This window comes from Cyprinodon tularosa, unplaced genomic scaffold (assembly GCF_016077235.1).
Source record: "Cyprinodon tularosa strain WSP-4 unplaced genomic scaffold, ASM1607723v1 ctg595, whole genome shotgun sequence".
Taxonomy (NCBI): Eukaryota; Metazoa; Chordata; class Actinopteri; order Cyprinodontiformes; family Cyprinodontidae; genus Cyprinodon; species Cyprinodon tularosa.
In genome coordinates, this window is record NW_024039335.1 from 457153 (window position 1) to 474715 (window position 17563).

General features: G+C 37.7%; 1 protein-coding gene across 2 annotated transcripts in view; it reads right to left on the bottom strand.

Moving 5' to 3' along the window:
• Positions 1 to 14284, bottom strand: part of arfgap2 (ADP-ribosylation factor GTPase activating protein 2) — an 18792-nt gene extending 4508 nt beyond the window's left edge. Inside the window, exons 1-9 of one of the 2 annotated variants that reach the window (XM_038306862.1) lie at positions 14182 to 14284; positions 11514 to 11632; positions 11284 to 11356; positions 11062 to 11193; positions 9788 to 9859; positions 6764 to 6863; positions 1683 to 1739; positions 1174 to 1218; positions 645 to 697 (exon numbers count right to left, since the gene is read on the bottom strand). In XM_038306862.1, the coding sequence (XP_038162790.1) occupies positions 645 to 697; positions 1174 to 1218; positions 1683 to 1739; positions 6764 to 6863; positions 9788 to 9859; positions 11062 to 11193; positions 11284 to 11356; positions 11514 to 11632; positions 14182 to 14253 (723 nt within the window). In that variant the 5' untranslated portion in view covers positions 14254 to 14284. The remainder of the gene's footprint in view (positions 1 to 644; positions 698 to 1173; positions 1219 to 1682; positions 1740 to 6763; positions 6864 to 9787; positions 9860 to 11061; positions 11194 to 11283; positions 11357 to 11513; positions 11633 to 14181) is intronic. The other variant, XM_038306863.1, reaches the window with a different exon arrangement.
• Positions 14285 to 17563: the final 3279 nt, after the last annotated feature.

The window sequence follows — 17563 nt, forward strand, 5'->3', positions numbered from 1 at the left end:
TAAAATCAGGATTCTGAGATTAAAATCAGGATTCTGAGATTAAAGTCAAAATTCGGAGAAAAAATAAAGTCAGAATTCTGAGATTAAAATCAGGATTCTGAGATTAAAGTCAGAATTTTTATATTTTATATTACCTCCATTAACACAACAATAAAACGACTCAGGTTCAAATAAACTTAATGTTTCCTGGGAGCTTCAGGACCCATTATTGGTTTTTAGAGAATAAACCAGCTGATGGCAGCGTGGAACCTACGCCATGGAGCGCCTTTATTCTGAATGGATTGTGATTGAAAAGTATTGATACTTAAACACCATATCTGGATGCAAAACTAATTTTATGGTATTGATAGAAAGGAAAAATGTTAAATATTTCTGCTATTCTTACTTTTAGGTTTCTGGATTTTTTGGACAATAAAAGAATAAAACCTCAGATAACCTTATATTATTGTCTGATTTTGTTAACTTTGGATTATTTTGCATTTATTTTCACACTTTTTTTAAATCAGCAGCTGTGATTCTGTTGAAACAGCAGCTTCCATGTCGAAAAGGGTCAGTTCTTCTAGTTAAAAATTCATTATTTGATATTTTTATCCCCATGGTATGAAGCGTTGGATCAAACGCTGGTTCAGGTCGGTAAAACTCACCCCTTTCTTAGCAGCCATGGGCTTCTTCTTCCCAATGATGGATGGCTTCACTTCTGCAACACAGCAGAACGTCTCACTCACTGAATGTTTTTATTTTGCTTAAATCAGAGACTTGATTTGTTAATAAAACTGGCACAAACACCAAGCTGGTCTTGCTGTGGTTAACTCTCTTACAGCAGCAACATGGTCACTAAAGGCTCACGTTCAGTATATGTTATTCATGCAGTCACACAGTGGAACCAACAGAAAGAGGAGAAGGAACTTGTTTAAAGGTGCGAGACATCAGGACATTTAGCAGAGTTGTTAAACCATCCGTCAGCAGCCCCGTTCTTTCAGAGAAGCACAGCTAAACCCATGATTAGCTGCACAAAGGCTGTTTTTTACACAATGCACTAAGATTAGACTGTTCAGCTTTATTCTGCTGCAAACATCTTGTCAAACAGCAGGTTTGCCATAAATAGCAGAGAACCAGAACAGGTTCTCCTCCATGAGAAGCTTCAACCGAGCAGCAAACACTCAAAACCTTCACCTTTAGGCGTCCGTCCGTACTGCGGTGCCAAACGCATGGAGTTCTCTACAGTATGAGACGGTGGCCATATTGATTTCAGTCAGGAACAGGAACAGCTGAGCTTAAGCTCCTTCAGATAAACCTTTAGATTATTTTGTTTGGCCTGTTTTCTCCTGATTCTGATCCAGTTTCTTTATGTTTTCCCTTTAAAGCAGCCAGAGGTTCATTTTCTGTCAGTGTGGTTCTGAAGGCTGAATCCATAACAGAGGACTTAGTAGGGAATTTGGTTTCCATCTAGTTACCAGCAGCTTTTCACCAAGATGAATGAGACTGAAACAAGAATTCACCAACATGGTGATTCCCAGAGAGCTTTTAGCTGAAACCAGTTAAAGGACAAAACTTCTGGCTCAGAGGAAGGAAAGTATAAAGAAATTCCAGTCAGCTCAGGATGTTTGAAGCACTGAATTAGACGGATCCGATGAGTTTAATAATAAACATCAGAAGGTGAAAAAGTTGACTGATTTACTCACCGATAGAAGCTTGAGGCGACGTGCTCAGACCCTCGATGCTGGGTCCTTCCTCTGGCTCTACGAAACACCAAATAAAAGAACATTTACTACAGAAACTCGCAGCAGGGAGCTAAACCATCATCCAAAAGAAAACAAGCTGCTCGAAATTCTTAAACACTTGATCTTTTTAGAAGTTATAAGAATTTAATCGCTAAATATCATGAGTCACAGCCTGGAGAGGAATAGAACGTTTTAAGACTACAGAGTCAGTATGAGTTAACTTAAAAAAAAAAAGTTTTACAATAGAAACAATAAAATCACTAAACCTTCACGAGGTTCTTTTTTTTTACCCATAGATCTCAGATTCAGTGGGAAGGACTCCATTAGCTCTGTCGCTTCTAATATTCAGCCTGCTTCAGGGAAATAGCCACCCTGATCATCAACCTCCAGGGATTAGCTTCATCAGCGGGAAATAGAGCTAGCATAGCGACGTAAACCCCTGAACACACCAGCTGACTACGACTTTTTAATCCCGATCTGATTCTTTCTCCACGTCACACTGACTGCGTATAGAGAGGCTCCGACAAGCAGAGTGAGCAGATCTGTGCAGATAATTTTCACTTCTATCTCTGCGCTTTACACACATTAAAACAATTTACCACAATTGATTTGAACAGATTAGGAACAGATATTAAAATAAAAACCTTGGTGCATTCTATAAAGCAAAGCTCTACATGACGAGTCTGTGCAGCATCTCAAACCAGAACAAATAGGAAATTTTCATATATTAAAAACATACAGGTGCTGGTCATAAAATTAGAATATCATGAAAAAGTAGATTGATTTCAGTAATTCCATTTAAAAAGTGAAACTTGTATATTATATTCATACATTACATACAAACTCATATATTTCAGATGTTTATTTTGTTTAATTTTGATGATTACAAATGACAACAAATGAAAATCTCAAATTCATCATATCAGAAAATTAGAATATTGTGAAAAGGTTCAAAATTGATGGCCCCTGGTGCCACACTCTAATCAGCTAATTAACTCAAACCACCTGCAAAAGCCTTTAAATGGTCTTTCAGTCTAGTTCTATAGGCTACACAATCATGGGGAAGACTGCTGACTTGACAGTTGTCCAAAAGACGACCATCGACACCTTGCACAAGAAGGGCAAGACACAAAAGGTCATCGCTAAAGAGGCTGGCTGTTCACAGAGCTCAGTGTCCAAGCACATTAATAGAGAGGCGAAGGGAAGGAAAAGATGTGGTCGAAAAAAGTGTACAAGCAAGAGAGATAACCGCACCCTGGAGAGGATTGTGAAACAAAACCCATTCAAAAATGTGGGGGAGATTCACAAAGAGTGGACTGCAGCTGGAGTGAGTGCTTCAAGAACCACCACACACAGACGTATGAAAGACATGGGTTTCTGCTGTCGCATTCCTTGTGTCAAGCCACTCTTGAACCACAGACAGCGTCAGAAGCGTCTTGCCTGGGCTAAAGAGAAACAGGACTGGACTGCTGGTGAGTGGTCCAAAGTCATGTTCTCTGATGAAAGTAAATTTTGCATTTCCTTTGGAAATCAAGGTCCCAGAGTCTGGAGGAAAAGAAGAGAGGCACTTCATCCACGTTGCTTGAAGTCCAGTGTAAAGTTTCCACAGTCAGTGATGGTTTGGGGTGCCATGTCATCTGCTGGTGTTGGTCCATTGTGTTTTCTGAGGTCCAGGGTCAACGCAGCCACATACCAGGAAGTTTTAAAGCACTTCATGCTTCCTGCAGCTGACCAACTTTTTGGAGATGCAGAATTCATTTTCCAACAGGACTTGGCACCTGCACACAGTGCCAAAGCTACCAGTACCTGGTTGAAGGACCATGGTATCCCTGTTCTTAATTGGCCAGCAAACTCTCCTGACCTTAACCCCATAGAAAATCTATGGGGTATTGTGAAGAAGAAGATGCAATACACCAGACCCAACAATTCAGAAGAGCTAAAAGCCACTATTAGAGCAACCTGGGCTATCATAACACCTGAGCAGTGCCACAGACTGATCGACTCCATGCCACGCCGCATTGCTGCAGTAATACAGGCCAAAGGAGGCCCAACTAAATACTGAGTGCTGTACATGCTCATACTTTTCATGTTCATACTTTTCAGTTGGCCAACATTTCTATAAATCCTTTGTTTTTATTGGTCTTCAGTAATATTCTAATTTTCTGATATGATGAATTTGAGATTTTCATTTGTTGTCATTTGTAATCATCAAAATTAAACAAAATAAACATCTGAAATATATGAGTTTGTATGTAATGTATGAATATAATATACAAGTTTCACTTTTTAAATGGAATTACTGAAATCAATCTACTTTTTCATGATATTCTAATTTTATGACCAGCACCTGTAATCAGATCTACGTCTAAAGAAAAGAGAAACAGCAATAAACGCTATGGGACGGTTGCTATGCCGACTGAGGCAGAGAGGTGATTCTCAGAGAAAGGGAGTTTATCTAATTTTTTTCTTTATTTATTTTCATAAAGAGGTGAGAGATACGCCTCGCTTATCTGCTCTATCACCCCCTTGTTATTTTATTTTTGTAAATTTCAAAGGGGCTCTCTACTTTATCCATTTTCTGTCCTCCTGAACTCCTATCATGGGGAAAGTTTTCTATTTTATTATTTAATTTATTGTTTTTGCGCCAGTCTTTCCTGCTCCAACTCCAAACTGACTTTTTCTCAACAAGATTAAAAGATTTTTTTTTGCATTTTCCCACAAAGCAGATGTGTTTTACTTTGTAACTGCGTCTCTCTTCCTGTCAGACCCATGGAATTGCTGCTGAACTGCTGCGTAGTCCGACTAAAATAGACCTAGGCTCCATCTCAGTCGGAGCTGTGCAGCCCTCTGCAGGAAATCATCCCCATTGACTTTCAATGATGCTAAAAGCCACAACCTCTGAAGCATCATTTTCTGTCAGATCAGACACAGAATCAGGTTCAGTGTGTTTTGGCCTTTACTGATGTGCGAAAACCAGAAGACAATCAGCAGATTCTCTGTAAACATTATGATCATGAAAGAGAATAATGACCAAAAATAATCAATCCTGTTGAAATAAGCCGCAGCTGAACTACTTCCAGCTCTGACTGTATTTAAAATATTTTGTCATTGATCAGGAAGAAAACTGGTACAGGTCATCTAATGTCAAACCTGAGTCAAAGTTTATTTCTAGTTTCTTGCTTTGACAAAAAAAAAAAAAAAACTCTAGTGGATCATGAGTTTAGATTGCCTGAGCTACCAGAGGACAGGAGCACCAACAAATATTTTCACACTCATGCAAGACCTCCTCAGCGCCCTGATTAGCTTTCAGATGTATGAGCCTTCTACATAAAGGCAATAAAAATGTCTTAAGTGTTCATAACTTGTTAAAGAAAGAGCACGTATTATGAAAACAAGGGCTCTAGACTAGAGCCCTGAGGCACACCTGGATGGACTGGAAATTAAGAAATTTAGATCAGCTATAGAAAATAATCGGCTTTATTCAGCTGAAGTAGGACTAATGCTGCACTAAAAAATTTGCAAAACCCATAAAAAGTTAGAAGGTAGAATAAAGCATGGATGAAAAATCTAACATTAATCAGAATGACAGACGGACCGGCGAGGAGAAGCACGGTTCATCCCACCAGGCGACTGGTTCACTTTTATATACATTTAGATCAGGGTTCCATAAAGCTCAGAACAACCGAAGCCAAAGCTGATTATTTTGAAACTCTTCTGAATCAAACATCTGGGTTAAATTGAAGTGAAAGTTTTAGTGATTTAAAAACAAGCTTTATACTGTTTGTTTTAAGATTCCATTCCTTTAACTGCTGTAATCCAGTTAATCCTGGGATTAACCCGGCAGGATAAACATGGCTCAATAAGCCAAACTTTCCTGTCACACCGATGGAAATTGTAGTGGGGAAAAAAGTATTCAACTATTTACTCCAGTTAAATAAACGGAGATTGATGGATTTCACTCAGTCGGCACTTTATTTTCTATATCGCTGCAAAGAGAGAACAGTTCATCATATAGCTGTTCTGCCTGTGCAGCATTCGTTCCCCCTTACTTAGATTAATGGAAAGTTGTCAGAGTAAAAATCAATTAAAGACACTGGTTAAACTGTAACATGTTATGAATAAACCTTGAGAAAGAATCTGGTTAGTTATGGGAAGAAGAAAAAAATTGTGTGACCTTACAGGGCAAACAGACTGAGTGAAAAGTTTTATAATGAGTAAATAGGATAAATCAATATATGAAAAATCTAAATTTTCCGACCACAAAAGCCCTCAGACAAGCGGAAAGGTTACTGCAACAGAAAATCAAGATAGTTTGTTGGTGAGGTGGCGTTTGTCCATGATGGGCTGTCTATGTAACCTGGATTTGCTCCGAATATCCATCTGGAAACCTTCCGTTGAAGTAATTTTGGGAAGGGGGGAAAATACTGGTTAGCTGATTGGCCTATGTTGGTGATAGACGGGCCAAATAACCCAATCAGATCAACGAAGCATATGACGTACTAACAGAGCGACGACGAAGAGGAGCCAATTGATAGATCAAACTCTTGCCAAAACCAGTCGGAAGAAGAGCAAAAACATCTCTTCCTCTGAGAAAAGCCTCCAGAGCAGTGTTTGGCTCTTCTTTCAGTGAAGAAATACTCTGTAATTCCGATAAAACTTGCTCGATAGCCACGCTAACACTAATTTCATCGGCTGAAGCCTCTATGTTCTTTAGACTGAACTGTCGCGATTCTCGTTGCGTCACACCTCAACCCGCCTCAAAGCCAACGCTGATTGGACGTTCGTTTGGTGAACGGCTCCAAATTTTCTTTAACGGAGAGTCTACAGACTGATCTGCGACTGAAACCTTGAAAGCTCGCAAGATCAGGATGGTCTCACGAGGCTACTGTCTCTGTACAATTTTTGATTCCTAGGAAGGTCGTCACTGAAGCATTTGTACCTTTTTGCTCCTGACCAGGTCCTTCCTGCTGGACGACCTGGTATAGCTCAGAGCAGAAACCTTTATGTTCACACACCAAACAATTATACTGAGGTTGACTTACGGCCGTCATCCTGGGCTTTGGACGTTGTGTCCGCCATCTGCAGGGAGACAGAGGATCCATTCTGCTCTAAAGGGGGTGCTATGTTCCAATCACTGGTAGGCTGGAAGGAGAGAGAGAAATATTTTCCACATTTAAATGAAAGGTGATAGATGTGTTTATACAACAGCTCTAACACTGGGTGAGATAATCGTATTAATACTGATGAAAGAAAATGAGGCACTTCAATCAGCTGACCAGAAAAGACATTTAACAGCAGCTGTAACATACAGGTGCTGGTCATAAAATTAGAATATCATGAAAAAGTAGATTGATTTCAGTAATTCCATTTAAAAAGTGAAACTTGTATATTATATTCATACATTACATACAAACTCATATATTTCAGATGTTTATTTTGTTTAATTTTGATGATTACAAATGACAACAAATGAAAATCTCAAATTCATCATATCAGAAAATTAGAATATTACTGAAGACCAATAAAAACAAAGGATTTATAGAAATGTTGGCCAATTGAAAAGTATGAACATGAAAAGTATGAGCATGTACAGCACTCAGTATTTAGTTGGGCCTCCTTTGGCCTGTATTACTGCAGCAATGCGGCGTGGCATGGAGTCGATCAGTCTGTGGCACTGCTCAGGTGTTATGATAGCCCAGGTTGCTCTAATAGTGGCTTTTAGCTCTTCTGAATTGTTGGGTCTGGTGTATTGCATCTTCTTCTTCACAATACCCCATAGATTTTCTATGGGGTTAAGGTCAGGAGAGTTTGCTGGCCAATTAAGAACAGGGATACCATGGTCCTTCAACCAGGTACTGGTAGCTTTGGCACTGTGTGCAGGTGCCAAGTCCTGTTGGAAAATGAAATCTGCATCTCCAAAAAGTTGGTCAGCTGCAGGAAGCATGAAGTGCTCTAAAACTTCCTGGTATGTGGCTGCGTTGACCCTGGACCTCAGAAAACACAATGGACCAACACAAGCAGATGACATGGCACCCCAAACCATCACTGACTGTGGAAACTTTACACTGGACTTCAAGCAACGTGGATGAAGTGCCTCTCTTCTTTTCCTCCAGACTCTGGGACCTTGATTTCCAAAGGAAATGCAAAATTTACTTTCATCAGAGAACATGACTTTGGACCACTCACCAGCAGTCCAGTCCTGTTTCTCTTTAGCCCAGGCAAGACGCTTCTGACGCTGTCTGTGGTTCAAGAGTGGCTTGACACAAGGAATGCGACAGCAGAAACCCATGTCTTTCATACGTCTGTGTGTGGTGGTTCTTGAAGCACTCACTCCAGCTGCAGTCCACTCTTTGTGAATCTCCCCCACATTTTTGAATGGGTTTTGTTTCACAATCCTCTCCAGGGTGCGGTTATCTCTCTTGCTTGTACACTTTTTTCGACCACATCTTTTCCTTCCCTTCGCCTCTCTATTAATGTGCTTGGACACTGAGCTCTGTGAACAGCCAGCCTCTTTAGCGATGACCTTTTGTGTCTTGCCCTCCTTGTGCAAGGTGTCGATGGTCGTCTTTTGGACAACTGTCAAGTCAGCAGTCTTCCCCATGATTGTGTAGCCTATAGAACTAGACTGAAAGACCATTTAAAGGCTTTTGCAGGTGGTTTGAGTTAATTAGCTGATTAGAGTGTGGCACCAGGGGCCATCAATTTTGAACCTTTTCACAATATTCTAATTTTCTGATATGATGAATTTGAGATTTTCATTTGTTGTCATTTGTAATCATCAAAATTAAACAAAATAAACATCTGAAATATATGAGTTTGTATGTAATGTATGAATATAATATAAAAGTTTCACTTTTTAAATGGAATTACTGAAATCAATCTACTTTTTCATGATATTCTAATTTTATGACCAGCACCTGTATTTACAGACAGACATTTCTTCAACAACGTTAAAACATTTAGCTTTGAATATCTGAGTATCAAATAAAACCTAAGAGTTCCCCAGTGCTGAGGATCAGTTAGCAGACAGACAGATGTAGCCGTCTAATGCTGCGTACATACTGAACGCCATTTGAGCAGCAAAGAAGCGTCTGCTGGAAGTAGATGTTAGTGTTTTTCAGGTATGTTGTACAAAATGGAACATATTCTGACGGCAGGTTTCAACATGTTAAGTTAATTCAGGTGTAAATAAACTGTTTCAGAGGAGAGATCATAGCGGTCTGCAGCAGTGCTGTGTCCGTCTCCCTGCCAGCTCCCAGATCAGCTTCTCTGATTGGTCGATGTGACGCGTCGAGCAGACAATTGTTTCAAACTGCAGCAGCTGTTGCTTGTGAAGCGCGTTGCTACTGCTGCTTTAGATGCGCTGCAGGACCTTTTGATGTGCCTCAACCATAGACTCGCCATGTAAACCTTCAGCTGCTTGAATTTCACTCAGTGTGGACGTAGCATAACATCCTCTATGTCTGAAAATCAGCTACTTGTGGTCAGCTGATTCCATCCAAACACAGAAGCTGGCAGCAGCTGATCCGGCCTGGAGCAGCACAATGATGCACAGAGGCGGGAGTGTGATGATATGAAACTCGGTGATACAGAGAGAGCATCTTATTTTAACCAATTGTAAAGGCTGCCTCTGGGAACACTTTGCCAAATTGTTTATCATAATACCCCAGAAAACACTAGTAACTATAAAAGCGGGTAGAACTGGTTCAAAGCAGTACTTCAATGTCATACATCATCAGGTTTAACAGTTTAATCCAACCTGATAAAGTTCCAACTCTTATGCTGCCAACGGTCGGCCCTCACTGTGCTTTTCACCAGAGCTAAATGTAACAAGTTGCATCTTGAATTAAATTTTAAGTAAACCAATATTTGTTGGGTTTTTACATCCCAATGTCATGCCTTCAAGCTGTACATGTAAGCTGGATGACCTCTGACCCTCTGAATGGTGTGTACTTATAAGTACACACCATTTAATCTGTTCTCTTCACAAACATGGCTAAACTTTTTTATCATAAACTCTGAAATCTTCATATGAGCTTTGAAATAATAAAAAAAAGAAATCTAACCTGAGTATGTTCAGCAAAAAAGTCTTCCTCCTTCTTGTCAGGGGCAGCAGATGCGGAAGAATCGATCCAAAGCTACAACAGAAAACCAACATTTATTTAATGTTTTTCATGCAGGAGATCCCTTTGAATTTAATATTAATGCTACAGATGTGGCTGGAATCTCACACCCTGTGTACTCTGGACAGGATACACTGAGCTACTACACAGATACACGTCGTTATCAATGTTTTGTAATGAGTCAAAGATCCTGTTAGTTCAGACGGACACTTGCATAACCAGACAAGTGCAGCCTGTTCCCTTCCCAGGCCGTCATCCCGTTGAACCACTCATTCCCACAGCGCTCCTAACTGGATGGGATTTGTCGTCTTCTTTTGATCATTTGAAACAAAAGATGGAAGCATAGAGCTACGTTCAGACGGCACACACTGGACCTAATGTTCCAAAACCAGAGAGACACCTGTTTGTCTTACGATGATGACCAAACTGACTTTTGGTAAAATAGGAGATGTTTATGAAGGCAGCTTTAAAAGAACCAATTTCTTTCAGCACTTTTAAATATTTACCATACATTCAAACCTCTATCCATCTATATAGCAGAACTGATTATCTTTATATCTATGTGGAGACACGTTCAGGAGCAACGATAGGACACGTTTCAAAAGATGCGAATGGTTCAATTAGAGAAAATAGGCATGTTTTGACAGCAAAACATATTAGCAAGTTTAACTTCTTTCAGTGTTTCCTTTATTACTGAAACTGATGGTTAAGATAAATGTAAAGCTGCATAACAGGATAGTTGATTTAAACGATAATGTCCAATTTCAGCAATGTAGATTATATTTAGAAATGAATAATTCCATCATCTTTCTTTAAACTCGACCAAAACCTGACAGCAAACAAACATTAAGCATTGATAAAAGTTAAAATTTGGATCTTTGATATTTTTGTTAGTAAAATACTTAATTTGATAGTAACAATATTAAAGCAAGAGGAAAAAAAAGGGAGATTCAAATTAGTTCAGAACAGAACAAGCGAGTAAATATTTTACAAGCAATTTAAATGTATTTGTGAATAAAAGAAAGTAATAAAAAGAATATAGGATTTTATTTTCTTACAATTATATCAGATATGTTGAACTTTTTTTCTACGATCTGCAACTTTCTAAAAATGTCTTTTTTTAAGGACTGTGAACCAAAAACTGTATTAATCACATCTGTGCCGCACTGATTTCCGCTATAAGATGGTTCTTCTTGGAAAACGTTCCTGATAATCACCTCAGTTCCATATTTGGACAACGCTGCGTTGGCCAGCTGCCGAATCTTCTCCCTGTACATCTGGGCTGCACGGCTGTTGTACTTGGCGTTGGTGTCGTTGGTGGAGCAGCCGTGCTGACGGAAGAAGGCCGTCTTCACGTGAAAGGAGAGAGTGTAAAAGCAACAAGTCAGGAGGAATTCAGAGCAACCTTAAACACAACTGATCTCAGAGCTGTGACTCACCGCATTGGCGTTCCCTCCAACCTGCATACATCTGAGCTGAAACCAGCTCCAGTTGGAGTCTAACTCTGTGGATCTGTGGAAAAATGAATCAAGACATCATCTACTGAGAGGAGTCCAAATGCTGCTGATTAATCAGATGGTCCAACTCCTTAAAGATAAATCATCTTCTAATGAGTTAAACCGTTATGTACAGACAGCAGCGATGGAGGCTGAGCTGGTCTGAGGCTTACCTGATGAAGCTGAGATGAACTCCCAGTGAACGATGGATGCCAGAGCAGTCGATGCACAGGAAAACGCCATAGGAGATGCTAGCCCAGCTTGGGTTTTTGGCAGCACAGTCAAAACAAGCCTTCATGAAAACAACAAATGATTTCAGCAATCAGTGACACCACAATAATAGAACTTAATCAGCTAATAAACAACAACTGCTATACTCATCAGGTTTTCCCTTAGAAACAGAGACAAGTTTTCTGACTAATTTGTTTTCAGTTTAAATTTTGCATCTCAATGTTTTAGTGAAAACTTTAAACAAACTCTGGATCAAAAGCATTACTCTGAATTTTTATAAAACAGTGGCTAAAAAAAAGGAAGCTCTATTTATGTCCCTTTTGTTTTGATTTTGTATTCTCTTTATGTTTGTGTTCACATCAAAAAAGGGAAAATTTGTATTGATGTATTGATTTTAATGTCTGATTCATAAAACTGTATGACAAAAAAGGAAGCTCCATATCAAACAGCTTTTAAATGTAATTCTTAAGATCAAAATATATTAACCCTATCATGCTTATTGACAAATATTTGAATTTATGTTATATTTAATAAAAGAGGACAATATTTCATTTTTCAGCTTTAACACAATTAAAGTTAGCTTAGTTTATTTTATAGTTTTTATATTTATGTATTTCAGATTCATATGTCATCTCCATTTAAATGTTTTTTATCATTTGAAATTGACATATAAAGAAATGATCTCACACCATTTATCATTTAAAAAAATGCAACAATTGTTGTTCAACAAATAAATGAAAAGAAGAAAACAGAACATTTAAAGAATAGAGACAGACCAAGACATTGCTTGGCTGTTTTTTTCTTGTATTGGCTGATGTGTTTACCAGTTCATTCAGCAGCTTTACATTGAGATCTCGTTAAGCACATTAAATGCACTCCCTCCATTTGCTATTTACTGTTAAAAGTTTTGCTTGATTTTTTAATAATTGCCATCTATTCTTTTAACGGAGACTTGCAACATGTGTTATTGTGTCATTTTGTAAATTAAAGGAAAAGCAACATAAGCTTAAAAAAAATAAAATAGGGCAGCACATATCTGGGACCGTTAGATTGATCTGTATTCGATGTAAAAGAGCAGCATGAGTCAACCTCTGATAAAGAACAATTCAATTCAGTTTATTTCTATAGCGCCAATTAACAACATGTCATCTCAAGGCACTTTATAGTTCACCAGATCATCCAGTCAAATTAATTCGAAGTTTTCTATCTAAGGAAAACCAGTTGATTGCCTCGACTCATTGACTCGAATGCAATCCCTCATGCTAAGCATGATTGTAGCGACAGTGGAGAGGAAATACTCCCTTTTAACAGGAAGAAACCTCCAGCAGAACCAGGCTCAGTGTGAGCGGCCATCTGCTGAGGCAGACTTGGGGTTAAAATCTTTTGGAAGAATAAAATTGTGGTTCAGATTCTTTGATAGATTTGAAATCCAACACAAGAAGAAGGAATAGGAAGATCATCCCTCCTTAATAACTAGTCCCAGATCACTGCAGCTCTGGTTTTACGGTATGAATGTTAAGTGTATACCTGGTTCCTAAATATTTAAATCGAACCCATAGTGTCTAAACCCACACAACAAATACTTTAAACTGCAGTTATTTCTAAAAGCAGAAACTAATCTTTCTGTTAAAGTTTGTCAACAACATAATACCTTAAAAACCATAAACACGAATAATACACAACTCCAGAATTAAAAAAGTGGATTAACTTTTTTATCCGAACAGCCTAAAATAAAATTAAGAAATTATCTCAGCCAAAATGCTGCATATTGGGCAAGACTTTATAGTGTAAAACCTACATAACGTTTGACATCTTTTACATGAGTCATATGAGAACATTTTACATCTAGTTGTAAAATACGTAAGTAGATAATCAATTAATTTGAATTATTTATACACAGTTAAATTAATGTTTACTGATCTAAACATATCCCTGTGTTAGGATTATTTAAAAAATAAATACATTTGAGGACATAGAGGCTAAACACAAGTTAGGGAATCCAAGGTGCTTCAGATTTAAACTGATAAACTGGGATAAAGAAACGCTACATAAACTCACTGATGAACAAACGATTAATTGTGGATGAAAAACTGAAAACCGTCACAAAAAATGAGTGTGGCTCTGATAAAAATGTCCGACACAATGTTGAATCAAAGGTTTTAAAAGACTAACAGATACAGCAGCTTGTACTATCTAACAGCAAACCCAACAACATGGCGTATAAACGCTATAGTGACATTTATATCCGCTATGGGCGACGTTTATTCAACAGTATAATAGATTTTAAACGTTTCCGGTCACAAATTAGTTTAGAGAAGCGAAACAGGGTTTTTCTTCCAGACAAGAACAAACCGTTTACGTGGCCTTGGTGTGCTACTGGACCGGCAGGCTAGCGGAGGTTAGCTCCTGTTAGCCGTTAGCTCTGATTCCACATAGAATTTACTGTAAAATTGTTAGCTTCCACTAGCTTGCTTTTAGCAACCCTTAGCTCTGGTTAGCATCCAATGCTAACCGATGCTAATAAAATGTATGTATAAAACGAGCCAATGCCAGTAAAAAGTAAACTAAAATAACAACACAAAATAGATTAAATATATCGGATTAGATTACCTTATTGGTAGGAATTGATCTTAATCTTTTGAAAATCGTCAGGATTTCGGTCTTGTTTGGTTCCGTAGCCATCTTTCCACCGTTTGACGTTCTTCTTCTTCTTCTTCTTCTTCTTCTTCTTCTTCTTCTTCTTCTTCTTCTTCTCTTCTATTATGGCGGATCACAAGCAACTTTAAGGTGCATACCGCCACCTACTGTACATGAGTGTGTAGCAGCGTTACTTCACATCTATTAGATTCTATTTTTTAATTTTGTATTCTTAAGATACAAAAACAATGCTTTCCTTAGTTTATGAATATCTGTTATGTTTCCTTCATTTCCTAATATTCCTTTAAGATTCCATTCATGCCCTATACTTCTAACTATTCTCTTTAATTTTTCCCTTTCGTGTTCATATAACTTACAGTTCATCAGTATGTGTTCTACATTTTCTTTTTCACCACATTTCTCACATTTCTCACTATTTTTCCTCCCTATTAAGTAAAGCATGTCATTTAAGTAGGTATGACCTATTCTTAATCTACTAACTATTATTTCTTCTCTTCTGTTTCTTTCATTAATGTTTCGAATTCGAACTGACTTTTGCACTTCATATAATCTTCTTCCTTTCCTATCTTCGTTCCATATTTTTTGCCATTCCTCCATTTCTTTACTTTTAATAAGTGATTTCCCTTCCCCTTTTCCAAAAGGAATTGAAATCGTTATTTCCCCCTCTAAAGCCCTTTTAGCTAATTTATCTGCCTTTTCATTGCCTTTTACTCCTTCATGTGCCGGCACCCAACAAAACCAAACATCAATGCCACCCCTATATAGTCTAAATAAAATATGATGAATTTCTAATACCAAATCTTTTCTATTATTTCCTTCTCCCTTAATACTTTCCACTACTGCTTTAGAGTCTGTGCACACCACCACCCTGATTGGTTGAATCTCCTCCACCCATTGCAAGCCTAATATAACTGCCACCATTTCTGCTGTAAATACCGACAATTGATCTGATATTCTTTTGTGAATACATTTTTTAAACTCTGGGATATATATTCCTATACCCACATAACCTTTTAGATTTTTAGAACCATCTGTATAAATTTTAAGGTAATTATTATATGTAGTTCTTAAATAAATATCAGTTTTTATCCCTATTTCATTTATATTCCAATCATTTTTCATTGTATTGATTTGCAAATCTACATTAACCTCAGGTATTAGCCATGGAGGAATAACGCTAATTGGGTTAAATTGAGCTATTTCCTTGTCTTCTAGTCTATACTTTTTAATCCATTTCCTAACCATCCATCCAAATCCATTACTTTGGAACTTCACATATTCCCAACAATTTTGCAGAATAGTTGAATTCACATGATTATCTATATTACTTTTAATTTTCATCCAATATGCTAAAGCTAATTTAATTCTCCTCATTTCAAGTGGAGTTTCCCCACTTTCAATTAATAGAGCATTAATAGGTGTTGTTTTTATTGCTCCTGTACATATTCGTAAAGCCCTACACTGTAATCTTTCTATTTTTTGTAATGATGTTTTAGCTGCTGCTCCATATATAATGCTGCCATAATCTATTATTGCTCTCATTAGAGCCCTGTATATGCTTAATAATGACTGTCTATCTGCCCCCCAATTGTTTCCAGCCACAGCCTTTAATATATTAATAACTTTTTTACATTTGGTTTCTAAGTTATCTATATGTGTTTTCCATGAGTAAGAACTGTCCAACCATAAACCTAGATATTTATATTCTGTTACTCTTTCTAAAGTCTGTCCATATAATGTTATTGTTTCTATATTAATATTTCTCTTCTTTGTGACAACCATATAGCAAGATTTGGTTGCTGATAATTTGAAACCCCATTCATAAGACCATTTTTCAACTTTACTAATTGCTTTTTTAATATTTTCTACAACATGTTTAATATTTTTCCCTTTCATCCATATGGCCCCATCATCTGCATATAGTGCAGATTTTATACATTTATCAGTTTCATAGAAAATATCATTGATCATAATATTAAATAAAATTGGACTAATTACACTACCTTGTGGTATTCCATTTTCAACATTATATTCATTTGAATAGTCATTCCCAATTTTTACTCTTATTTTTCTATTTAGTAGAAAATTTGCTATCCAATTATACATTCTCCCACCTATTCCCATCTGTTTCATTTTTATAAGTAATCCTTCTTTCCATAGTGAGTCATATGCTTTTTCTATGTCAAAAAATACTATAATCATTATTTCCTTCATTTTTAAAGCTTTCTCTACACCGGCAGCCGCGCCCCGCACGTGAGCGGGGAGAGGGCCTCCTCGACGGAGAACGGCGCCCCACCCCCCCGGCCGTTTGACCGGTCGGGGAGGAAGGAGGGAGCGCTGAGTAAGGGGAGGACGGCGGAAGCGACGGGCACCCGGGGCCGGGTACTCGCGCGTCGCGCCGGGCGTCCCGGTCTGGTCTGCACTTAGGGGGACGAAGGCGGTCCAGGCCGCCTGCACCGTTTGACGTTACCGTCTATTGACGTCACTTAAAGTCACGTAGACTACGGAAAGCGAAAGTTACTTTGTCAAAAAAAAAATATATATGCAAATACTCAAAAAATAAAATTCAGAAACACAAATTAATAAAACTTAAATAATAATTAAGATTTTAAGGAATCGTGCATTTAAGAGTTTCCACATTATAAATATTGAAATGGACCAGAACCATTAAAAAACATGCCATTCAATCAAGCTCTTCATCTGGATCATGGCATCATATTGGCCCTTGACAATAACATAAAATAACTCTAATTTATTATGACGTGTCATTTAAATCACATATAAAACAGGTTTTTATAATTCATTATTTCACCAGAAAAGTGCAAAAAAATTTATGGAAATATAACTGTTCCACCTTAATCTGCTAAAATGACCACAAAGCCTGCAAAACTCTAAACTGACCATATAATCCCCCCCCACACACACACACACCCTCAAAAAAACAAAAACAAAAATACAATCTCCATCTTCACTCAGGGATCTGATTGTTTCTTATGTCCCTAAAGAGCCCTTCGCAATGTAGTGTCACTGATACTGCGTTTCCTTAGACAGAAAAGTTTTAAACAATCTTTGGTGAAGATTTCTCAGTAAAGTGTCTTCAGATAATATTTGAACCAGCACTATATAAATGAAGCAAAATGAATTAAAAATATTTACATTGCCCTTATTTTCTTGTGCTGTATCTTTCTTGTAAAGGAAAATGAACGTGTTGTTCCAAAGTCTTTTCCAACATTTCTTTCGAAACATGACTAAGAAATTCAGAGCATTTCCTTCTAGTTATTTTTGATAACTACTTGGTAATGTATCAGTCAATGGAATGTTTTATATATGATAT